At 44.5% G+C, this 25,828-nt stretch overlaps 2 protein-coding genes across 3 annotated transcripts in view; one reads left to right on the forward strand and one right to left on the reverse strand.

Annotated features, from left to right (window-relative positions):
* The window catches only part of LOC123771492 (acetylcholine receptor subunit alpha-like), a 246,620-nt gene that overhangs the window by 17,346 nt on the left and 203,446 nt on the right, over positions 1-25,828 (forward strand). The window lies entirely within an intron of this gene.
* Positions 2,297-6,304, reverse strand: LOC138357202 (trichohyalin-like). The gene is made up of 2 exons (XM_069313855.1): positions 6,281-6,304; positions 2,297-3,337 (listed from the first exon to the last, which is right to left on the reverse strand). Exons 1-2 carry the CDS (start codon positions 6,302-6,304, stop codon positions 2,297-2,299), a joined length of 1,065 nt encoding a protein of 354 aa, XP_069169956.1.

Below are 25,828 nucleotides of genomic sequence, written 5' to 3' on the forward strand. Positions count from 1 at the left end.
TGTTCCTTAACCATTCTCAAGTCGATTGTGATGAGGAGGTAGAGACAGACAATAAATAGGCAAAAGTAAATATTACCTGTCTCTACCTCCTCATCACAATCGACTTGAGAATGGTCCAGGACGGACCGAAACGTCGTCGTCCCTTCAACTTCTAGTGTGTGGTCTGGTCAACATACTTCAGCCACGTTATTGTGACTCATCTCCTGCATACTGTTCCTTAATTTGAACATTGCTTCTATATCTACTTTGTCAGTCCCCCCCCTCCCTTAGTATCTTATACGTCGTTATCATGTCCGCTCTATTCCTTCTTTCCATCAGCATATTGAGGTCTAGCTCCCTTAGAATGAGTCTTGACTTATCATGGCATCGCACAATTTTCAACGCAAAACAAAATTTTAACTGAACAATTCATAATTCAACATATTCATAATTCAACATATTCATAATTCAACATATTCATAACTCAACATAATTCAACCTTTGCTTGTTGGCGTCAGACTGCTGCTTCAATACCCCTAGACTTCGTTGGGAGAAAAGTTTGCATAATCTGATTGCTTTGGCAAAGAAGCCATGCTAAAGTTTCCTAAACTTTTGAGTAAAATATGTCCTTGCGATGTAGAGTCATATAAAAGTTCACCCAACTATAAACAAATACATGCATAAATTATTTTATTTGTTGAGTTATGGGTTATATATACAATGATAGTTCTGTTGTGTTCGGACACTATATAATGAATTAATAGTCTTTCTTTAGAAACATATTTTTAATTTAGAAGCATATTTTAAATGTAGAAACACATCCTTCACTTAAAAGCATATTCTTCCTTTAGAAGCATATTCTCCCTTTAGAAGCATATTCTTAATTTAGAACCAATTCCTTCATTTAAAGGCATATTTTTCACTAGAGACATATTCTTCCTTTAGAAGCATATTCTCCCTTTAGAAATACATACTGCTTAAGTATATTCATCTTTAAAAACATATTTAGCTTTCTACTTTCACTGTCTGTCTACATAAGCTTTGCTTTAGGCCCATAATAACCTCCCTGACATTGTGGTAACTTGGTAATTAAAACTAATGAGGTGGTGGTGGTTTAACAAGGGAATTAATTAGGCCTGGTTTTAACGTGAATTAAACAGATCGTGGCGAAGCCGGTTGAGCAAACAGCAAGGCAGTTATGAACAGTGGTTTAACGCACCACCTGTTAGGGGGTCGAGTGAGTATGGTTTCAACTATAGGACTGGTGGGTACATTAGGGGACGGGGGGAGGGTACACACGCTGATGTTAAAAAGGGGGGGGTAGGGAGGGTTATGAACAGAACTACTAACGTGATGTAAACAGGAGGAAACAAACATATGTTGTTTGCAACATATGTTTGTTTTCTTGCAAACATATGTTGTTGAATATGACCGAAAATATTAATTATTCTAACACGAATCTTTTCAATGTTTCTTATGTTTTTCTTCACTGTTGGGGGGAAGTTTAAAAATTATCTCTGCAAAGTTCATTTTCACGCTTTTATTTTTGGTCTGACGCCTAGGGATGCGTTTCGCAAGGTCACTCCTTACATTCTCAAAGACTAATTTACCATGATTTTGTACAGGCTTATATTTTTCTTTGGGTGAGGTGGTACAGAACAAGTAGATGATACAAGTGCTTCATCCACGTGTTCTGTGTGTGTGTGTGTGTGTGTGTGTGTGTGTGTGTGTGTGTGTGTGTGTGTGTGTGTGTGTGTGTGTGTGTGTGTGTGTGTGTGTGTGTGTGTGTACTCATCTAGTTGTGCTTATAAGGGGTTAAGCTTCGGCTTTTTGGTCCAAAGGACCCTCTCGAGGTCGGGGGGGGGGTGTGTGTGTGTGTGTGTGTACTCACCTGGTTGTGCTTGCGGGGGTTGAGCTCTGCTCTTTCGGCGCGCCTCTCAACTGTCAATCAACTGTTTACTAACTATTTTTTTCCCACACCATACACATACCCCAGGAAGCAGCCCGTGACAGCTGATTAACTCCCAGGTACTTATTCACTGCTAGGTAACAGGGGCATAGGGTGAAAGAAACTCTGCCCATCATTTCTCGCTGGCGCCCGGGATCGAACCGGGACCATAGGATGATGTGTCCAGCGTGCTGTCCGCTCGGCCGGCCGGCTGTGTGTGTGTGTGTGTGTGTGTGTGTGTGTGCGTGTGTGTGTGTGTGTGTGTGTGTGTGTGTGCGTGTGTGTGTGTGTGTGTGTGTGTGTGTGTGTGTGTGTGTGTGTGTGTTTTACCCGAAACTTCGCCAGTGTTCTTCACAGCAGTCTTGCTTCTCATGGCCCTCGCTCTGGTAGCCTCAGCTCTCGTAGCCTCACCTCTCGTAGCCTCAGCTCTCGTAGCCTCACTTCTCGTAGCCTCACCTCTCGTAGCCTCAGCTCTCGTAGCCTCACCTCTCGTAGCCTCACCTCTCGTAGCCTCACCTCTCGTAGCCTCAGCTCTCGTAGCCTCACCTCTCGTAGCCTCACCTCTCGTAGCCTCACCTCTCGTAGCCTCACCTCTCGTAGCCTCACCTCTCGTAGCCTCACCTCTCGTAGCCTCACCTCTCGTAGCCTCAGCTCTCGTAGCCTCAGCTCTCGTAGCCTCACCTCTCGTAGCCTCACCTCTCGTAGCCTCAGCTCTCGTAGCCTCACCTCTCGTAGCCTCACCTCTCGTAGCCTCACCTCTCGTAGCCTCGCCTCTCGTAGCCTCACCTCTCGTAGCCTCAGCTCTCGTAGCCTCACCTCTCGTAGCCTCACCTCTCGTAGCCTCACCTCTCGTAGCCTCAGCTCTCGTAGCCTCAGCTCTCGTAGCCTCACCTCTCGTAGCCTCAGCTCTCGTAGCCTCACCTCTCGTAGCCTCACCTCTCGTAGCCTCACCTCTCGTAGCCTCAGCTCTCGTAGCCTCACCTCTCGTAGCCTCAGCTCTCGTAGCCTCAGCTCTCGTAGCCTCACCTCTCGTAGCCTCACCTCTCGTAGCCTCACCTCTCGTAGCCTCACCTCTCGTAGCCTCAGCTCTCGTAGCCTCACCTCTCGTAGCCTCAGCTCTCGTAGCCTCACCTCTCGTAGCCTCACCTCTCGTAGCCTCACCTCTCGTAGCCTCGCCTCGCGTCGCCCCGTGTAGCCTCTGAGCAGCCTAGAGACCCTCGAAGGTATAACCAAGACAGAGCAATGGGTAGTATATATTCTGGCGGCCGGCGACCTGGGCTTAACCCTGGCGTAAACAAGTAGGAATGGTCTCCTAAGGACACTTGAAATCTTCCAGGAGAATGGGAATGACCTGATAATTCTGGGAGACCGAGTGACAGCTAATCCACTCTGCTCCTGTCTCTTGACAGTCTGCTTGGCGGGGCAGAGGTCAATGTCAACATGTGGTTAAAACTTTCTCTTTGACGGGTTAATATTAATTGAAATGTGCGCTTGACGGCAGAGTTGATTTCTGAGTCAACTGGTATATCAGACAGCAGCAATCTTTAATTGAGTAATGTAACACAATCTCACAACTCATCTTATGGCCTTGATCAAGCAAGCTGTGGTCGATACTAAGCCAGATTCAGCTATTTTAGCGTACTGAGTTTCAATATTAGTATTTTTGCCAAATGTAAATATTGATAGATGATCAAATTTGGTGTACGGTTAGGCTAAGGTTAGGTTAGGTTAGCTTAGGTTAGGCTGAGGTTAGGTTAGGTTAGGTTAGGTTAGGCAGAGGTTAGGTTAGGTTAGGTTAGGCTGAGGTTAGGTTAGGTTAGGTTAGGTTAGGCAGAGGTTAGGTTAGGTTAGGTTAGGCTGAGGTTAGGTTAGGTTAGGTTAGGTTAGGTTAGGCTGAGGTTAGGTTAGGTTAGCAACTAAATGCGTTCTGTATAGTACGTGAATGCAGCGTGGGTACTTGAGTGTACGTGGGTGCAATTATAGTACGTGGGTGTACGTGAGTGATGCATTTGCAGAAGTGCGATTCAAGCAGAGAGTACGGCATTAGTTGTCAATCAAATGTCAAACATTTTTCAGTCGTAAACAGGTGATTTGGCCTCTGGATTAACTAGCAATTGGCCAGTTTTTATCCTGACGGGCTGAAGGATTAATTGAAGTGCCGTTAGAATAGAGGACATGAGCAAAGCCCTGCTCGAGAAATGTTCGACCGTTATCAGTTTTAAATTCAGCCCGTTCGTTCGAATTTTTCTCGAACAAAGTCCAAATTCATTAAAAGTCCAACACTTTACATTCGACTCACAACAAATGACGTTCGATTTTTTTTCGAACAGTGATTCACTCAGGCCCTGTGTTCGAATCGTTCCTCTATAAATCCTCACCCACTTATTATATATACAAAACAATTACACCCTAATTGCTTAGGGTGCAATTGTTATTGTAGTTATAATTACTAAACATTAACTTAACCCAAACTAGATGTATACATAAAATTATAATATTTTAATTAATACAAAAATGATAATTTTGAATATACAGTTTGTTGGATGATTGTGAGGCCAATCTTGGACCTCCATTATAATCCTTTCCCTAAATCCTTTTCTCCAATCAAGTGTATTATCATAATAAATTTTGTATGATATCATCTGTTTTATGTGCGTAATGAGAGGAGGTAATATGCTCTCTCTCCCTCTCTCTCTCTCTCTCTCCCTCTCTCTCTCTCTCTCTCTCTCTCTCTCTCTCTCTCTCTCTCTCTCTCTCTCTCTCTCTCTCTCTCTCTCTCTCTCTCTCTCTCTCTCTCTCTCTCTCTCTCTCTCTCGAGACGTGCTTGTCAGCCTTCGGTCGGATAATCCTCTTGTTATTCTTGTTTCCTCTTCTGCAAACTTACCCCCCTCCCCCCCTCCCCCCCCCTCCCCCCCCTAACCCCCATACCCCCCCCCCTCCCCCCCCCTACCCCCACCCCCCTACCCCCCCCCCCCCCCCCCCACACACACAAGATATCAGCAAATTCGCCTTCCTGTCATTTCTGTTCCACGTAAAGTTCCTGTCTGAAGTTTGGGGAGAGAATCCTGGCGTGCCTGTCGTGAGGTGAGCTGGTTATGCTCGTAGCTGATGGTGAAGTGAGGGAGGTGAGGATGAGGGAGAAACATGAGATGATACCTCACCTCATCTTCCTGATCTAAATCTTCCTCGTGATTCCCACTATCAGCAATAGTCCTCTTGCATTAGAATCGTTGAAAACATTAAAGCCGAGACGTTACCCTAAATTACCCCAATCATCTAACAAGAGTCTTTTAAGAAAACTATAACATCAGATAACACACAGCTCCTCTGTTTAAAACCCTAAATATGCTAAACATTCATTCACTCTTCTACATTCATTCTTCTACATTCACTCGCTCCCTACATTCTCGTGTGCTATTTACATGTACAAAACCTTGTTCCTTAATGCTAATCCTGATCTGGAACTCTTCCTTGATAGATGCAATAGAGCCCATGAGCACCACACCAGAAATAAATATATCTTTGATATCCCCAGAGTCAAACTAAATCTGTTCAAACACTCCATGCAAATAAAGAGACCAAGACTATGGAACTTACTCCTAAATCCATTAACAAAAATTGGCTAACCTATATCTTATTCAAAAGTAAAACCAAAAAGTAACTAATTATATCAAAAAGTACCTAATTACACCAAAAAAAAACTAATTACACAAAAAAGTACCTAATTACACCAAAAAAAACTAATTACACTAAAAAAAACTAATTACACAAAAAAGTACCTAATTACACAAAAAGTACCTAATTACACCAAAAAGTACCTAAATCACACCTAACTCTTCCCTTGTGCTTCAAACACACTGTATCTCATACACTTACCCACTTACCAAACTTTAGCACTGAAGACTTCACCAGTGTCAACAATACAATAAATTTGTGTTGTAGTTATTATGTTGAAATGAAATTCTGTTATAGTGTACCTTGTAATTACCTTTTTATCAGTTAGGTTAGGTTAGGTTAGGTTAGGTTAGGTTAAGTTAGGTTAGGTTAGGTTATGGGCCTGTCCGAAACGCTTGACGTGTTAGTGGCTTTGTAAGAATGTAAGAAGAAAAATGTTGTGTGTTTCCTCAACCATTGTACCTTCTTGTATATAAATAAATAAATAAATAAATAAATAAATAAATAAATAAATAAATAAATGTAAAGTCAACTCCTGACCTGGAATGTACTTGTGTTAAGGTGCTTAATGAGTCTCATTAAGTGTTGTTGAGTTCACTCAGGTACAGGTAATTGATGAATGATAATTATACAAAATTATAGTGATGAGTAATTTCATCAAAACACTCTGGTACTCACCTTCATGTTCCTGAACAGAACCATGATGTGTCTGTTTAGTATATTGCTGGAGTCTGTGATGGCTGTCTCTCTCTCTCTCTCTCTCTCTCTCTCTCTCTCTCTCTCTCTCTCTCTCTCTCTCTCTCTCTCTCTCTCTCTCTCTCTCTCTCTCTCTCTCTCTCTCTCTCTCTTCTCTCTCTCTCTCTCTCTCTCTCTCTCTCTCTCTCTCTCTCTCTCTCTCTCTCTCTCTCTCTCTCTCTCTCTCTCTCTCTCTCTCTCTATCTCTCTCTCTCTCTCTCTCTCCACCTGCGCTAAATGGCTGCGCAGTGTCATAGGCTTAGACTGTGATGACGACACCCCCCCCCCCAACCCCACCCCCACCCCTTCACTACCTGCGCCCTTCCTTGTGGGTTAACACTCATATTCTTGTCTCATAAACAATAACATTGAAAAACACTAATGGCCTCATTCATCTTGTGGGGGCCTCATTTGTATTTATTGCTGTTGTTTTTATGCGAGTTGTGTGTGTGTATGTGTGTATGTGTGTGTGTGTGTGTGTGTGTGTGTGTGTGTGTGTGTGTGTGTGTGTGTGTGTGTGTGTGTGTGTGTGTGTGTGAGTGTGTGCTCCAGCACAGATCAGTATAGCAATATCTATTGTTCTAAGCACCGCCACTGAAGTAACGTGTCATTTCATCTGAAGCATCTACGTGATTGTGGCTCTGATCGTATTAAACATCTACGTTATCAAATCCTTTAGGTATCTTGTACATCACAATCATGTCTCTTTTGCATCTTAGCTTCTGTAGCGTTGTGGGATAGTGCTCCTGCAGGGCGATTATCATCTCTCATGTCCCTTGTCTTAGGGATTTGATCGGGTATATATATATGTATATGTATATGTGTATATATATGTATATGTATATATATATATATATATATATATATATATATATATATATATATATATATATATATATATATATATAACTGAAAACTCACACCCCAGAAGTGACTCGAACCCATACTCCCAGGAGCAACGCAACTGGTAACTACAGGATGCCTTAATTAATCCGCTTGACCATCACGACCGGACATAAGGAAGTGATAGCCGAAGCTATTTGAACCACTTCCCCGCCGGCACTCGGATGGTAATCTTGGGCATAGCATTTTATCAAATCACCTCATTCTTTGCGGCACACGTGAGGAACACAAATGCGAACAAGCCTGAATGGTCCCCAGGACTATATGCGACTGAAAACTCACACCCCAGAAGTGACTCGAACCCATACTGGGGTGTGAGTTTGCAGTCGCATATAGTCCTGGGGACATGAGCTGGTATGATAGACCAAGCATGATTGAAGCCTAAGAAGCCAGACTATTATCATGACTTCACAAGCGTCAAATGGGTTTGGGATGGGTTTGGTTGGGGTTGAGTTGGATTAATGGGTACGTCATACCCACTGTGGGCACCATACCCAACGGTACTCGATGCGTTACGGTGTAATTCGGTCTTTAAAGGTCAAAGGGTTACGGTGTAATTCGGTCTCCTAGGTCAGAGGGCAAAGGGCATATGGAGTTCACACATGACCTGCGCTAACACCTGCCCCCAAAGACCCACTCTGCGCATATTCATTGCTCTAAGTTATCTTGGAGTTCCACTTGGGCACTTTAATGGTCTATAAATCAGTGAATTAACATAGCGTGCGTAATGGCTGTCGTTTGTCACCATTTCACTTGCTTGAGGCGATTACCCGCCCTGGACTATCACCATCCAGCCGGCAACTGTGCACCAGTAATGGTGAAGCAACTGTGAATCACAGTAGGGTCAAGGTAAGATCAGTGTTAAATACAGTAAGTCAACGCTAAATCAGCGTTAAATCACCGTAGAATCAACGCTAAATCAACGTTAAATCACCGTAGAATCAACGCTAAATCAACGTTAAATCACCGTAGAATGAACGCTAAATCAACGTTAAATCACCGTAGAATCAACGCTAAATCAACGTTAAATCACCGTAGAATCAACGCTAAATCAACGTTAAATCACCGTAGAATCAACGCTAAATCAACGTTAAATCACCGTAGAATCAACGCTAAATCAACGTTAAATCACCGTAGAATCAACGCTAAATCAACGTTAAATCACCGTAGAATCAACGCTAAATCAACGTTAAATCACCGTATCATCAACGTTAAATCACCGTATGTTAAGACCCACTGCTAAGCATATCTGGTGAGTTAACAAGATGGTTCTACGACGGCTCAAGATAACCTCAAGATAACCTCAAGATTAGATACGAAAAACTGACAAGAAAATCGACAGTAGTTTGCCAAACCGCTGCTCTATGATTGATTGATTGATGACTAAGATTAATCCACCACAGTCGGTAGCACGGGCATGAATAACCCCGAAGGTGGTATAAAGATGTTTGGAGTCAATGTGGTCTTTGGTCGTGTCACATCTTCAAGTGTCTCAGGGACTGTGGTCGATGGGAAACATTGCCAACAATCATCTAGTCGTCTGAGGTCAACAGCAACACACACACACACACACACACACACACACACACACACACACACACACACACACACACACACACACACACACACACACACACACACACACACACAGTGAAAAAGATAAAGGCCTTTGATATCAGCAATAAAACCTTTTCCCTCCTAGCTTACAGAGTGCTCAGGATCAGAGGACACGAGCCTGACTCTCTCTCTCTCTCTCTCTCTCTCTCTCTCTCTCTCTCTCTCTCTCCCTCTCTCTCTCTCTCTCTCTCTCTCTCTCTGAAACTTAACAAGCATTTTCGTAACCCCACAACCTGTTACTTCTTGAATCGTGTATGATGTATGTGAGACGCGTTTGGGTTTGATTCGGAATGTGTAGTGCAGATACATAGAAAGATCAGTCATCTATGGATATCAAACCATATAGATGTATTGATGTAAACCAAAACAAATGAGTGGACGTCATTCCTCACTTCATCTTCATCACCCTGACTTCACTTCATCTTCATCACCCTGACTTCACTCATCTTCATCACCCTGACTTCACTCATCTTCATCACCCTGACTTCACTCATCTTCATCACCCTGACTTCACTCATCTTCATCACCCTGACTTCACTCATCTTCATCACCCTGACTTCACTCATCTTCATCACCCTGACTTCACTCATCTTCACCTCCTTAACCTCACCCAACATCATATTCCTGACCTTTACATACTCAAGTTAAAAACTTTACAACTCTACACAAAGGAGCTCTATGCACTAGAGCCCTGCACACAGGAGCCCTACACAGTCGCAAGCTCCTGGGGCCAGATTCACGGAAGCACTTACGAACGTGTACATCTGTTCTCAATCTTTGACGGCTTTGGTTACATGTATTAAACAGTTTACAAGCATGAAAACTTGCCAATCAACTGTTGTTATTGTTATAAACAGCCTCCTGGTGCTTCGGAGCTCATTAACTGTTTAATAATTGTAAACAAAGCCGCCAAAGATTGAGAAAAGATGTACAGGTTCGTAAGTGCCTTCGTGAATCTGGCCCCTGGGCTCGTAACTTAAGTGGTTTGTTCCGAGAGGATCAAGTGCGCTACGATACACACGAAAACCTTTTAAAGTGTAATCTGTAAGAGGCGTGTTTCAGGATCTTCGGTAAATATGGAATTGGCAGGTAAATTAGCTTCCCATTGGTTGAAGTGGTCGACTTTATCTTTTTATAAATCACATAACCGCTGGTATAGATAGGGCAATTATGATGATAACAGGACGGGAGGTGGGATAGGACAGGATAGGAGGAGAGAGGAAACATTGGTCAAATGTAGATCAGCAGTATCCGTTTAATCTAAACAAAACTACGGGCTCACCATAGCCCGTGCTACTTGGAGCTTTTTGTTCCAGGTAGTGAATCTTAGACAACAACAATAGTTTGATCTGAGTGAAATGATCTTCCAACCCCAACCAAACCCCCAGCAACCTCTCTTACACCCACGGGAGACATCTCCCGTCACGCAGGGTGCAGTCGCACCTCCACAGATCTCCAGTATCATCTATTGATACTGGAAAATGGCTCAAAAGGGCCACCACTTATGGGCTATTCATGCCCAAGCCACCTTTTGGGTGGCTTAATCCTCTCTCTCTCTTACACCCCAATCTTCCCCTCCGCCAACCACCCCAACAAACAAACATTACACAAACAAACACAATCTGGGACACTAAACAGTGTAACTTTGAGCCTAAGTCAGCAGGAATGACAACAGTTAAAGCCTGTGATTCCTTCACATGTAAAGACTCCCGTTGATAAACAAATCCACAAGGGCCGTGACGAGGACTCGAACCTGCGTCCGGGAGCATCCCAGACACTGCCTTAATCGACTGAGCTAAGACTTTTGTTCATTTGATGCATCACAAAGGGGAGCCGGTCGGCCGAGTGGACAGCACGCTGGACTTGTGATCCTGTGGTCCCGGGTTCAATCCCAGGCGCCGGCGAGAAACAATGGGCAGAGTTTCTTTCACTACATGTCCCTGTTACCTAGCAGTAAAATAGGTACCTGGGTGTTAGTCAGCTGTCACGGGCTGCTTCCTGGGGGTGGAGGCCTGGTCGAGGACCGGGCAGCGGGGACACTAAAAAAGACCCGAAATCATCTCAAGATAACCTCAAGATAACCATCACGTTAGTGTGATCTCTGTGTGTGTCTCTCGTTGATGGCTCACTAATGTGTTGAACGTTGGGCTGTGTCTCCTTGTTGGTCAAGACCTTGTTCTTGAGACGCTGAAGCTGTTGACTGCAACATTGCAAACTGAAGCCATCACCAAAAATGTCCCTTGAAGTTATCTTGAGGTTATCTTCAGATGATTTCAAGGCTTTAGTGTCCCCGCGGCCCGGTCCTCGACCATGCCTCCACCCCCAGGAAGCAGCCCGTGACAGCTGACTAACACCCAGGTACCTATTTTACTGCTAGGTAACAGGGGCATAGGGTGAAAGAAACTCTGCCCATTGTTTCTCGCCGGCGCCTGGGATCGAACCCAGGACCACAGGATCACAAGCCCAGCGTGCTGTCCGCTCGGCCGACCGGCTCCCCCCTGTTTCTATTGACATCAATCTACGATCAACAATCACTTGGGCTGGACGGTAGAGCAACGGTCTCGCTTCATGCAGGTCGGCGTTCAATCCCCGACCGTCCAAGTGGTTGTGGCCACCATTCCTATTCCCCGTCCCATCCCAAATCCTTATCCTGACCCCTTCCCAGTGCTATATAGTCGTGATGGCTTGGGGCTTTCTCCTGATAGATCTTCTGCCTTCCCCACAGATATCGAGACAGACATCAGACCACATTATACATTGGAACAAGAGGAAACTGCAAATGGCCTAATGACCAATACATGCGCGTTCCCGGAAGCAATATTCCTACTGAGATTCCAACTCCCGTAAGTGGAGGCATGAAGACATTATCTGTATCAATGGGAGCCGGTCGGCCGAGCGGACAGCACGCTGGACTTGTAATCCTGTGGTCCCGGGTTCAATCCCAGGCGCCGGCGAGAAACAATGGGCAGAGTTTCTTTCACCCTATGCCCCTATTACCTAGCAGTAAAATAGGTACCTGGGTGTTAGTCAGCTGTCACGGGCTGCTTCCTGGGGGTGGAGGCCTGGTCGAGGACCGGGCCGCGGTGACACTAAAGCCCCGAAATCATCTCAAGATAACCTCAAGATAGTTGTCAATTAATCATCTTACTAAGATTCTCTAAGCAAAGGTTACATATGGTTAGAAGGTATTGTTTATTTTTTCAATCTCGTCTAATCAAAAAAAGTATGTTGTTGTTTTAGATTCAGCTACTCGGAACAAGTTCCAAGTAGCACGGGCAATGGTGAGCCCGTAAATTACCTGGCACAGGAGCAGCGGGGCAAGTACCACGCCCCTTTAGAGCATAATTCAACCATTTATAGCGTAGTCCATCCCCAAATAGCGCAATTGATTCCTAAAGAGCCCAATCCATCCCCAAAGAGGATGGTCTATCACCATACATCATCTCCATCAAGGCTTTACATTAGTATCTAAAAATATTCTATTACTGAGCCATTACGTAAATCATATTAAACAAATGAAGAAAAAAGAAGCCTTTCCATATATCCCACATGTTGCTCTGGATTATACCATAGCCCCTATCCTTTCCCTCTATAATCCTCCTCCCTCTCCCCTTTCCATCTTTTTCCCTCTCTCTGAAATCCCTCCCTCTCCCCTTTCCATCTTTTTCCCTCTCTCTGAAATCCCTCCCTCTCCCCTTTCCATCTTTTTCCCTCTCTCTGAAATCCCTCCCTCTCCCCTTTCCATCTTTTTCCCTCTCTCTGAAATCCCTCCCTCTCCCCTTTCCATCTTTTTCCCTCTCTCTGAAATCCCTCCCTCTCCCCTTTCCATCTTTTTCCCTCTCTCTGAAATCCCTCCCTCTCCCCTTTCCATCTTTTTCCCTCTCTCTGAAATCCCTCCCTCTCCCCTTTCCATCTTTTTCCCTCTCTCTGAAATCCCTCCCTCTTCTCTTTTCCGTCTCGTTTCACAGTTCCTTCCTTTTCCATCCTTCCCACTATACAAAGACAACACAAAGGTTTGGTCATTCCCTTGCTGCATACAGCCACCAGACCGGAGCGGCCCAGTCACCAGGATCTGAGGGCCTTGGAACTATTAAACTTTTATATATTCGTAACAGACAGGAAATTGGGGAAATATAACCTGATGACTAGAAGGAAATTTGTGCTTATGGGGTGTATAAATGTGAGATAAACTTTGGGTTGTGAGGTGTTGGTGGTGATTGTGGGGTCTGGGTGGGTTTTGGTGGTGATTGTGTGGTCTGTGGTGGGTGTTGGTGGTGATTGTGTGGTCTGGGTGGGTTTTGGTGGTGATTGTGGGGTCTGGGTGGGTTTTGGTGGAGATTGTGTGGTCTGTGGTGGGTGTTGGTGGAGATTGTGTGGTCTGTGGTGGGTGTTGGTGGAGATTGTGTGGTCTGTGGTGGGTGTTGGTGGTGATTGTGTGGTCTGGGTGGGTTTTGGTGGTGATTGTGTGGTCTGGGTGGGTGTTGGTGGCGGCTGCTGTCACCCAGCACGCCCTCTGGCCACCCCTGGCCACCCCTGGCCACCCCTGGCCGCCCCTGGCCACCCCTGGCCACTCCTGGCCACCCCTGGCCGCCCCTGGCCACCCCTGGCCGCCCCTGGCCACCCCCTGGCCACCCCTGGCCGCCCCTGGCCACCCCTGGCCACCCCCTGGGTGCTATAACTCTCACCCATAGTGCTGACGGGTCGCCACTTTGCCATGATAACCCCTTAATATGATCTTTCCTCTTCACCCTCTTTAATTATGGAGTAGAGCGGGCTCCTTCAAAATCAATAGCGGTAGCCTCGAGTAAGGTCTTTCGAGGCGCGGTGTCATGACTGACAAGACCTCGGCACTGCTGTCACCGGTTCTGTCACACACCTGTCATTTCTGTACCCCGTTATCAAGAGGCCTGAGGGAGGGGGGTATAGCGGGCCTGAACGCGGGCTCGCTGCCCTGGGTGGTTCAGGCAGGTTCACTATAGCGAGTAACCTTGTTCGGTTGTCAATACTTGCAGACATTCCTTGCTTCCTCGGCCCCCACTCCGCCTCCCTAAACATTCTTTCCTGGGGGTTTTCTCGATATCTGCCGTCCTGCTCTGCTCTCTCTCTCTCTCTCTCTCTCTCTCTCTCTCTCTCTCTCTCTCTCTCTCTCTCTCTCTCTCTCTCTCTCTCTCTCTCTCTCTCTCTCTCCTTCTCCTTCTCCTTCTCTCTCTCTCTCTCTCTCTCTCTCTCTCCTTCTCCTTCTCTCTCTCTCTCTCTCTCTCTCTCTCTCTCTCTCTCTCTCTCTCTCTCTCTCTCTCTCTCTCTCTCTCTCTCTCTCTCTCTCTCTCTCTCTCTCTCTCTCTCTCTCTCTCTCTCTATCTCTCTCTCCTTCTCCTTCTCTCTCTCTCTCTCTATCTCTCTCTCCTCCTTCTCTCTCTCTCTCTCTCTCTCTCTCTCTCTCTCTCTCTCTCTCTCTCTCTCTCTCTCTCTCTCTCTCTCTCTCTCTCTCTCTCTCTCTCTCTCTCTCTCTCTCTCTCCATGATATCTGCATAGTACATAGCGTTATCTTCTTCTAATGTATGATAACCATGGTGCCTTAGAGGTTCTTAGATCTGTTGTCTGTCTGTTATAAACAATGTAGGATGTTGTGTGGAAAATTGTGTAGCTTTCTGTCCAAATCAGCTGGAAGTAAAGAGACAGATGCTGTCTTTATTCTCTGGGGGCCTCCAGACCTCTTCTGTCTGGGTGTCTCTTCAGCATCCGCTGAGTTAGAGAGAGGATGCTGCAACTTTTCAGCAATGTTTTTCTCCAAAGTTGGTACATTAGCAAAAAGACATTTCCAACATGGCCGCCTGCATATCAGACCCACATGGAACATAACCCAACATGGACGCCTGGATCACTCCCCTCCTATGCAACATACCCAACATGGACGCCTGGATCACTCCCCTCCTATGCAACATACCCAACATGGACGCCTGGATCACTCCCCTCCTATGCAACATACCCAACATGGACGCCTGGATCACTCCCCTCCTATGCAACATACCCAACATGGACGCCTGGATCACTCCCCTCCTATGCAACATACCCAACATGGACGCCTGGATCACTCCCCTCCTATGCAACATACCCAACATGGACGCCTGGATCACTCCCCTCCTATGCAACATACCCAACATGGACGCCTGGATCACTCCCCTCCTATGCAACATACCCAACATAGACGCCTGGATCACTCCCCTCCTATGCAACATACCCAACATAGACGCCAAACATTACAAAAAAATATCATCCACATATTTTTCAATCAATTTTTCATGAAGGTTCTTATGGTCTATCTTCACGTGCCCCGATAGAGTGCAATTTCCACCATGTGTCACTTCACTCTGGGAGTTCATTTACATATATCAGAAACAGTATTGATGCACGGACTGATCCCTGTGGGACACCATCTCTATCTCTTATCTACGGGCTCCCTACACCCACTTCTTTATTCTCTTCTCTTCTCAGCTCTTCTTCGTAGTAAGAAAAGAAGTGTTGCTAGTCAGGCAGGTTGAGTACTCTCGACTATGATCAGTATCTGGATGGGTGATACAGGGGAAAGACAGGGCTTTCTGTCTTAGATAATGGTATAACCGTACGTTATACACTAGTAGAATATACCCGTCCAATATGCGCCATTAGAGTATGTATGCCAGTATGTTGAAAAGGTGAGAAACAGAATCAATGTCACGAGTTGACAACTGACAGTTTTGAAGTGGGAGAGAGAGAGAGAGAGAGAGAGAGAGAGAGAGAGAGAGAGAGAGAGAGAGAGAGAGAGAGAGAGAGAGAGAGAGAGAGAGAGAGAGAGAGAGAGACAGAGAGAGAGAGAGAGAGAGAGAGAGAGAGAGAGAGAGAGAGAGAGAGAGAGAGAGAGAGAGAGAGAGAGAGAGAGAGGGAGGGGAGAGAGAGAGAGAGAGAGAGAGAGAGAGAGAGAGAGAGAGAGAGAGAGAGAGAGAGAGAGAGAGAGAGAGAGAGAGAGAGAGAGAGAGAGAATCGATAGAAGAAAGTTAACAAGTGGAGAGAGGGGAAAGAGAGTGAGAAGGATTACAGGATAAGTGTCGAGAGGGGCGCCAGGAGGGAGGAGGAAGGGTCAGAGGGATAAAAGTGAGGTGTAGAGATAATAGTGGAGAAGGGGAGAGGAGTAGAAGGAATATATATATACATTCTATACCATTCAAGCTGTGCTCTTCTAAATAGAAGAGCACAGCTCTTCAGTTTATATGAATCCCAAGGACATATATCACTATAATTCTATGATCTCTTAGTGGATTCGAACCCAGGCCGCCCAGGAATATTGCATCCAACAGCACCAGTGTAATGACCACTACACCAACGATCGTCTCAAGATTGTTATTAAGGAAAACCATTATCGATCAATTTGGTGAAAATTTTCAAACATACAGAAATAGAGCTTTAGATATTCGGCCCAATCTTAGAGAATATTTATGTTGCGAAGTTCGAAATAAGTAAATCTATGGATGTTTGAAAACCTATATAGAATGTTGACCAGACCACACACTAGAAAGTGAAAGGACGACGACGTTTCCGTCCGTCCTGGATCCTTCTCAAGTCGTTTCGGTCCGTCATGGACCATTCCCAAGTCGTTTCGGTCCGTCCTGGACCATACTCAAGTCGTTTCGGTCCGTCCTGGACCATTCTCAAGTCGTTTCGGTCCGTCCTGGACCATTCTCAAGTCGTTTCGGTCCGTCCTGGACCATTCTCAAGTCGTTTCGGTCCGTCCTGGACCATTCTCAAGTCGTTTCGGTCCGTCCTGGACTATTCTCAAGTCGTTTCGGTCCAGGAAGGACCGAAACGTCGTCGTCCCTTCACTTTTTAGTGTGTGGTTTGGTCAACATATTTCAGCCACGTTATTGTGACTCCTCGTCTATATACAATGCATTGCAATATTTCGAAAGTATTTTGTAAATGTCAGAATTATCAATACGAGGGCTGTTTCGACAAATAATTTTTTAATTGTATTTTCCCAATTAAACAACACATATAGACTAAATGTTTCAAGGCCTTGACAATATTTTCGAAGCAAGAAAAATGTAGTAAGCATAACACATTTTAGACCGAATTTTCTCAGTGCAGATTATGTTATAATATGTTTGTTGAGGTTTGCTATAGCAAACTTTCGTAAATATTAGTGGATAGTCAAGTTTGAATCCAGTAGAATCAATATTATCAAACTTTTCTTCTAAGAACTCTGGGCTAACAGTTCGATAAGCCCTTAAATACTTAGAGGAAAAAATGGATTAGGTATAATGTATCGAAGCCCAGAGAAATAATGAACATAAGTCAAATGTTCATATATAAATATATTTATCATATCAATATGACAAATGACAAATATATTGTTTGTAGACATCTTATAAAGACGGGAGAAGACATACTTGCTTGTGAATGTCTATCCTTTTCGGATATGCTAATTCAGAGGGATGATTTTTCTTTGATATTCAAACATAGGCGAAGAACCACATATCAAACACGATCATTCAACTATAAACAGCCAATTTGCATTTAATTTCATCCTATTATCCTCAGGACCAAGGCAGGATATCCAGCTTCCACTTCACATATTCTCCAAGTATTGTTATACTTTACATTGGTAGTATAACACCTATGATCTCCTCATCCTTCTTAGTTATATATTCTGTAGCTTCACTTATTTCCCTCGGTTGACTTAATCTTAATCAGTTAATCAATCAATCAATCAATCAATCAATCTCCCTTCTTCCTCTGAAGATGTATCTTATCTTGAGGTTATCTTGAGATGATTTCGGGGCTTTAGTGTCCCCGCGGCCCAGTCCTCGACCAGGCCTCCACCCCCAGGAAGCAGCCCGTGACAGCTGACTAACACCCAGGTACCTATTTTACTGCTAGGTAACAGGGACATAGGGTGAAAGAAACTCTGCCCAATGTTTCTCGCCGGCGCCTGGGATCGAACCCAGGACCACAGGATCACAAGTTAGCGTGCTGTCCGCTCGGCCGACCGGCTCCCTTAATAGCTAAATGTAGCTAAGTTCAACGAAATGAATCTCTTAGCTTCAAGCTAAACTTTAAAATGAACTTTTGAAGAGTTAATATTCAACTTCGCTGGGCTCTGTCCTGGGGCCTCTGTTGTTTACCATACTTAAACAACAGGATCAAGCAGCCATACTTACAGATTTGCGGACAAGACAGGGATAGAGCAAATGAATTCCTCAAAAGGCTCAACAAATTATTTCGAGACAATTTAGGATGGCTTTTGAGGTGGGGGATAGATTGGCGGATGCAGTTTGGTGCTGAAGGACGTGTTTGTGTGTGTGCTTTTTTTGAGGCTTGTAGGTGATGGTGACGGTCACTATCACCTTCCACTTTGATGTTATAAAGATTGTGACGACTGGATTTGAAGGGCATCTAGGAGTCCAGTGGGAATCTGGAGCCAAAATCTCAATAACTAAGTGTCCAGAATAAGGCAAAATGGATGCTGGGATTTACTTCTGAAGGCACTAGCTATGACCGAACTTATTATATTTTTCATATACATATATTTCATCTTCTTAGGTCCTCTTCTGGACTGAGCGGTTCAATTCTGGTCACCGTACTGAAGAGTGAACCGATATTCTCTTGGACGAGTTCGGTGGAGGCTGACGGATTTCACCCTAGGATCTGGAAGCCTTTCATATGGGGAAGAGATTGGGACAGCTCAGATGACATTCCCTAGACAGGGATAGGCAGAGAGTTAGGAGTCGATGGTTGGGTCATGCAAGCGGATGGAAGGTTGTGGCAGGGAAGATATTAGTAAGATGTTGAGAGAATCACCACAAGGAGGAATACGAGACAGTTTAAATAGGTAGGATGGCTTGAAGGTGTAGCCATAGGATATATAAATATAAATATATATATATACTTTAACATTTACAATGTGTCTGCATATCTTTTATTTATTTGTAATGATTGCTATAGTAACAAAACATAATTCTTACAATGATAAACATTGTAAGTTTCATTGTAACATTTTAACTTTAATATATATATATATATATATATATATATATATATATATATATATATATATATATATATATATATATATATATATATATATATATATATAAACTAGAGGCCAGAGAAAGTGTTTGAACAATAAGTAATAAAAATCATTATAAATCATTATAAAAATCTACTGCTTTAAAGAAGTAAAGTTGGCTACAAAATAATAAAGGGGTCGCTTGGGACTGGAAAACTGTGTTGCGTGCTGAAGGAAGGAGTCTTGCGGGGAGTTACGGTGGTCATGAGTTGTGTTGAGAGCTCCATTCTTGCCTCATGTGGGGTGTGTTGCGGTGTTTCCACTCCCTCCCCCACCCCCCCTCATCATCCCCCCCTCTCACCCCCCTCCCCCACGTCCTCTCTTCTTTTCTATTGCTCAACAAGCCCCTCCTAACACCCCCCCTACCTGACCCCTTAGCTCATTACCCCCTCCCCTCCCCCGTGTGTTCTCACCTAGTTGTGCTTGCGGGGGTTGAGCTCTGGCTCTTTGGTCCCGCCTCTCAACCGTCAATCAACAGGTGTACAGGTTCCTGAGCCTATTGGGCTCTATCATATCTACACTTGAAACTGTGTATGGAGTCAGCCTCCACCACATCACCCCCTAATGCATTCCATTTGTCAACCACTCTGACACTAAAAAAGTTCTTTCTAATATCTCTGTGGCTCATTGTGTGTGTGTGTGTGTGTGTGTGTGTGTGTGTGTTAATAAGGTAATGTGACGATTAGGGGATTTTTGCGGGGATTTTGGACATAACAAAGGGAAGAATAGTATCATTAGGGAAGAAATTATGGGGAAAAAAGAGGTGATTGAGTATTGTATTACGATTGTCAGTTAACCACTTGTGTTAGTACAAAAAACGCAAATTAATATCAACACCATACATCAGAAGACCTGCTGCATGGGTAACAGCTTCTCCTCCATATCAACCTACCCTGGCTTTGTGCCCTGGAGAGGCCACTCCAGACCGACAACCAGACCTACAACTCCATAGTCTCCTGAGATTGATGGATGATTGATGGATGCTGATGTTCATCTTCATCAGAAGATGAACGAACCACAACGTTTCGGTCCGTCCACTCGATAATGGTCCGCGACGGACCGAAAATTCGTTTCTTCATCTTCTGGTGTTTGATTTGGTCATCTTATCTTCAGCTTCGTTATTGTGGCTCTTCGTCTGCAACGAAAATTGATTTCCTTCCCCCGACCGGGGGAGCCGGTCGGCCGAGCGGACAGCACGCTGGACTTGTGATCCTGTGGTCCCGGGTTCGATCCCAGGCGCCGGCGAGAAACAATTGGCAGAGTTTCTTTCACCCTATGCCCCTGTTACCTAGCAGTAAAATAGGTACCTGGGTGCTAGTCAGCTGTCACGGGCTGCTTCCTGGGGGTGGAGGCCTGGTCGAGGACCCGGCCGCGGGGACACTAAAGCCCCGAAATCATCTCAAGATAACCTCAAGATAACCTCAAGATAACCTTGGGCGTATTTACCACTAGTGTCAATTTCCCATAATGCGTCTGAATGTTTCTGCGGTCGGCGATGTTCACTTCTTAGCTGTGTGATCCAAGCTTTCGAAAATATGTGAATTAACCCACATAGACAACCTGTGCACAGGTATAGCAGGAAAAGCTAGTGAGCTGAGCAGCTCAGCACGCACACAAGGTGTTTGTTGACACAATTCTTTCCATTGCAAAAAAGGTCCTTGTCAAAAAGGACCTCATTGCCTTTGATAAAAGGTCCAAACCAGGCCATTGGCACCGCATCGTCACCCTTCCAATGTCTCTTTTGTTCTTCCTTTGTCCGGAAGGAAACCTTTGATCAGGACATTGGGCTCAGACAATGAGAGCACAATGGATCCTCAGTTATTGTAGTTATCTTGAGATCTTGAGGTTATCTTGAGATCTTGAGGTTATCTTGAGATCTTGAGGTTATCTTGAGATCTTGAGGTTATCTTGAGATGATTTCGGGGCTTTAGTGTCCCCGCGGCCCGGTCCTCGACCAGGCCTCCACCCCCAGGAGGCAGCCCGTGACAGCTGACTAACACCCAGGTACCCATTTTACTGCTAGGTAACAGGGGCATAGGGTGAAAGAAACTCTGCCCATTGTTTCTCGCCGGCGCCTGGGATCGAACCCAGGACCACAGGATCACAAGTTAGCGTGCTGTCCGCTCGGCCGACCGGCTCCCTAAATAGCTAAATGTAGCTAAGTTCAACGAAATGAATCTCTTAGCTTCAAGCTAAACTTTAAAATGAACTTTTGAAGAGTTAATATTCAACTTCGCTGGGCTCTGTCCTGGGGCCTCTGTTGTTTACCATACTTAAACAACAGGATCAAGCAGCCATACTTACAGATTTGCGGACAAGACAGGGATAGAGCAAATGAATTCCTCAAAAGGCTCAACAAATTATTTCGAGACAATTTAGGATGGCTTTTGAGGTGGGGGATAGATTGGCGGATGCAGTTTGGTGCTGAAGGACGTGTTTGTGTGTGTGCTTTTTTTGAGGCTTGTAGGTGATGGTGAAGGTCACTATCACCTTCCACTTTGATGGTATAAAGATTGTGACGACTGGATTTGAAGGACATCTAGGAGTCGAGATCAGTGGGAATCTGGAGCCAAAATCTCAATAACTAAGTGTCCAGAATAAGGCAAAATGGATGCTGGGATTTACTTCTGAAGGCACTAGCTATGAACGAACTTATTTTATTTTTCATATACATATATTTCATCTTCTTAGGTCCTCTTCTGGACTGAGCGGTTCAATTCTGGTCACCGTACTGAAGAGTGAACCGATATTCTCTTGGACGAGTTCGGTGGAGGCTGACGGATTTCACCCTAGGATCTGGAAGCCTTTCATATGGGGAAGAGATTGGGACAGCTCAGATGACATTCCCTAGACAGGGATAGGCAGAGAGTTAGGAGTCGATGGTTGGGTCATGCAAGCGGATGGAAGGTTGTGGCAGGGAAGATATTAGTAAGATGTTGAGAGAATCACCACACGGTGGAATACGAGACAGTTTAAATAGGTAGGATGGCTTGAAGGTGTAGCCATAGGATATATAAATATAAATATATATATATACTTTAACATTTACAATGTGTCTGCATATCTTTTATTTATTTGTAATGATTGCTATAGTAACAAAACATAATTCTTACAATGATAAACATTGTAAGTTTCATTGTAACATTTTAACTTTAATATATATATATATATATATATATATATATATATATATATATATATATATATATATATATATATATATATATAAACTAGAGGCCAGAGAAAGTGTTTGAACAATAAGTAATAAAAATCATTATAAATCATTATAAAAATCTACTGCTTTAAAGAAGTAAAGTTGGCTACAAAATAATAAAGGGGTCGCTTGGGACTGGAAAACTGTGTTGCGTGCTGAAGGAAGGAGTCTTGCGGGGAGTTACGGTGGTCATGAGTTGTGTTGAGAGCTCCATTCTTGCCTCATGTGGGGTGTGTTGCGGTGTTTCCACTCCCTCCCCCACCCCCCCTCATCATCCCCCCTCTCACCCCCCTCCCCCACGTCCTCTCTTCTTTTCTATTGCTCAACAAGCCCCTCCTAACACCCCCCCCTACCTGACCCCTTAGCTCATTACCCCCTCCCCTCCCCCGTGTGTTCTCACCTAGTTGTGCTTGCGGGGGTTGAGCTCTGGCTCTTTGGTCCCGCCTCTCAACCGTCAATCAACAGGTGTACAGGTTCCTGAGCCTATTGGGCTCTATCATATCTACACTTGAAACTGTGTATGGAGTCAGCCTCCACCACATCACCCCCTAATGCATTCCATTTGTCAACCACTCTGACACTAAAAAAGTTCTTTCTAATATCTCTGTGGCTCATTGTGTGTGTGTGTGTGTGTGTGTGTGTGTGTGTGTGTGTGTGTGTTAATAAGGTAATGTGACGATTAGGGGATTTTTGCGGGGATTTTGGACATAACAAAGGGAAGAATAGTATCATTAGGGAAGAAATTATGGGGAAAAAAGAGGTGATTGAGTATTGTATTACGATTGTCAGTTAACCACTTGTGTTAGTACAAAAAACGCAAATTAATATCAACACCATACATCAGAAGACCTGCTGCATGGGTAACAGCTTCTCCTCCATATCAACCTACCCTGGCTTTGTGCCCTGGAGAGGCCACTCCAGACCGACAACCAGACCTACAACTCCATAGTCTCCTGAGATTGATGGATGATTGATGGATGCTGATGTTCATCTTCATCAGAAGATGAACGAACCACAACGTTTCGGTCCGTCCACTCGATAATGGTCCGCGACGGACCGAAAATTCGTTTCTTCATCTTCTGGTGTTTGATTTGGTCATCTTATCTTCAGCTTCGTTATTGTGGCTCTTCGTCTGCAACGAAAATTGATTTCCTTCCCCCGACCGGGGGAGCCGGTCGGCCGAGCGGACAGCACGCTGGACTTGTGATCCTGTGGTCCCGGGTTCGATCCCAGGCGCCGGCGAGAAACAATTGGCAGAGTTTCTTTCACCCTATGCCCCTGTTACCTAGCAGTAAAATAGGTACCTGGGTGCTAGTCAGCTGTCACGGGCTGCTTCCTGGGGGTGGAGGCCTGGTCGAGGACCCGGCCGCGGGGACACTAAAGCCCCGAAATCATCTCAAGATAACCTCAAGATAACCTCAAGATAACCTTGGGCGTATTTACCACTAGTGTCAATTTCCCATAATGCGTCTGAATGTTTCTGCGGTCGGCGATGTTCACTTCTTAGCTGTGTGATCCAAGCTTTCGAAAATATGTGAATTAACCCACATAGACAACCTGTGCACAGGTATAGCAGGAAAAGCTAGTGAGCTGAGCAGCTCAGCACGCACACAAGGTGTTTGTTGACACAATTCTTTCCATTGCAAAAAAGGTCCTTGTCAAAAAGGACCTCATTGCCTTTGATAAAAGGTCCAAACCAGGCCATTGGCACCGCATCGTCACCCTTCCAATGTCTCTTTTGTTCTTCCTTTGTCCGGAAGGAAACCTTTGATCAGGACATTGGGCTCAGACAATGAGAGCACAATGGATCCTCAGTTATTGTAGTTATCTTGAGATCTTGAGGTTATCTTGAGATCTTGAGGTTATCTTGAGATCTTGAGGTTATCTTGAGATCTTGAGGTTATCTTGAGATGATTTCGGGGCTTTAGTGTCCCCGCGGCCCGGTCCTCGACCAGGCCTCCACCCCCAGGAGGCAGCCCGTGACAGCTGACTAACACCCAGGTACCCATTTTACTGCTAGGTAACAGGGGCATAGGGTGAAAGAAACTCTGCCCATTGTTTCTCGCCGGCGCCTGGGATCGAACCCAGGACCACAGGATCACAAGTTAGCGTGCTGTCCGCTCGGCCGACCGGCTCCCTAAATAGCTAAATGTAGCTAAGTTCAACGAAATGAATCTCTTAGCTTCAAGCTAAACTTTAAAATGAACTTTTGAAGAGTTAATATTCAACTTCGCTGGGCTCTGTCCTGGGGCCTCTGTTGTTTACCATACTTAAACAACAGGATCAAGCAGCCATACTTACAGATTTGCGGACAAGACAGGGATAGAGCAAATGAATTCCTCAAAAGGCTCAACAAATTATTTCGAGACAATTTAGGATGGCTTTTGAGGTGGGGGATAGATTGGCGGATGCAGTTTGGTGCTGAAGGACGTGTTTGTGTGTGTGCTTTTTTTGAGGCTTGTAGGTGATGGTGAAGGTCACTATCACCTTCCACTTTGATGGTATAAAGATTGTGACGACTGGATTTGAAGGGCATCTAGGAGTCCAGTGGGAATCTGGAGCCAAAATCTCAATAACTAAGTGTCCGCAATAAGGCAAAATGGATGCTGGGATTTACTTCTGAAGGCACTAGCAATGAACGAACTTATTTTATTTTTCATATACATATATTTCATCTTCTTAGGTCCTCTTCTGGACTGAGCGGTTCAATTCTGGTCACCGTACTGAAGAGTGAACCGATATTCTCTTGGACGAGTTCGGTGGAGGCTGACGGATTTCACCCTAGGATCTGGAAGCCTTTCATATGGGGAAGAGATTGGGACAGCTCAGATGACATTCCCTAGGCAGGGATAGGCAGAGAGTTAGGAGTTGATGGTTGGGTCATGCAAGCGGATGGAAGGTTGTGGCAGGAAAGATATTAGTAAGATGTTGAGAGAATCACCACAAGGTGGAATACGAGACAGTTTAAATAGGTAGGATGGCTTGAAGGTGTAGCCATAGGATATATAAATATAAATATATATATATATACTTTAACATTTACAATGTGTCTGCATATCTTTTATTTATTTTAATGATTGTTATAGTAACAAAACATAATTCTTACAATGATAAACATTGTAAGTTTCATTGTAACATTTTAACTTTAATATATATATATATATATATATATATATATATATATATATATATATATATATATATATATATATATATATATATATATATATATATATATATATATATATATATAAACTAGAGGCCAGAGAAAGTGTTTGAACAATAAGTGATAAAAATCATTATAAATCATTATAAAAATCTACTGCTTTAAAGAAGTAAAGTTGGCTACAAAATAATAAAGGGGTCGCTTGGGACTGGAAAACTGTGTTGCGTGCTGAAGGAAGGAGTCTTGCGGGGAGTTACGGTGGTCATGAGTTGTGTTGAGAGCTCCATTCTTGCCTCATGTGGGGTCTGTTGCGGTGTTTCCACTCCCTCCCCCACCCCCCCCTCATCATCCCCCCCTCTCACCCCCCTCCCCCACGTCCTCTCTTCTTTTCTATTGCTCAACAAGCCCCTCCTAACACCCCCCCTACCTGACCCCTTAGCTCATTACCCCCTCCCCTACCCCGTGTGTTCTCACCTAGTTGTGTTTGCGGGG

This window comes from Procambarus clarkii, chromosome 76 (genome assembly GCF_040958095.1).
Source record: "Procambarus clarkii isolate CNS0578487 chromosome 76, FALCON_Pclarkii_2.0, whole genome shotgun sequence".
Lineage (NCBI taxonomy): Eukaryota > Metazoa > Arthropoda > Malacostraca > Decapoda > Cambaridae > Procambarus > Procambarus clarkii.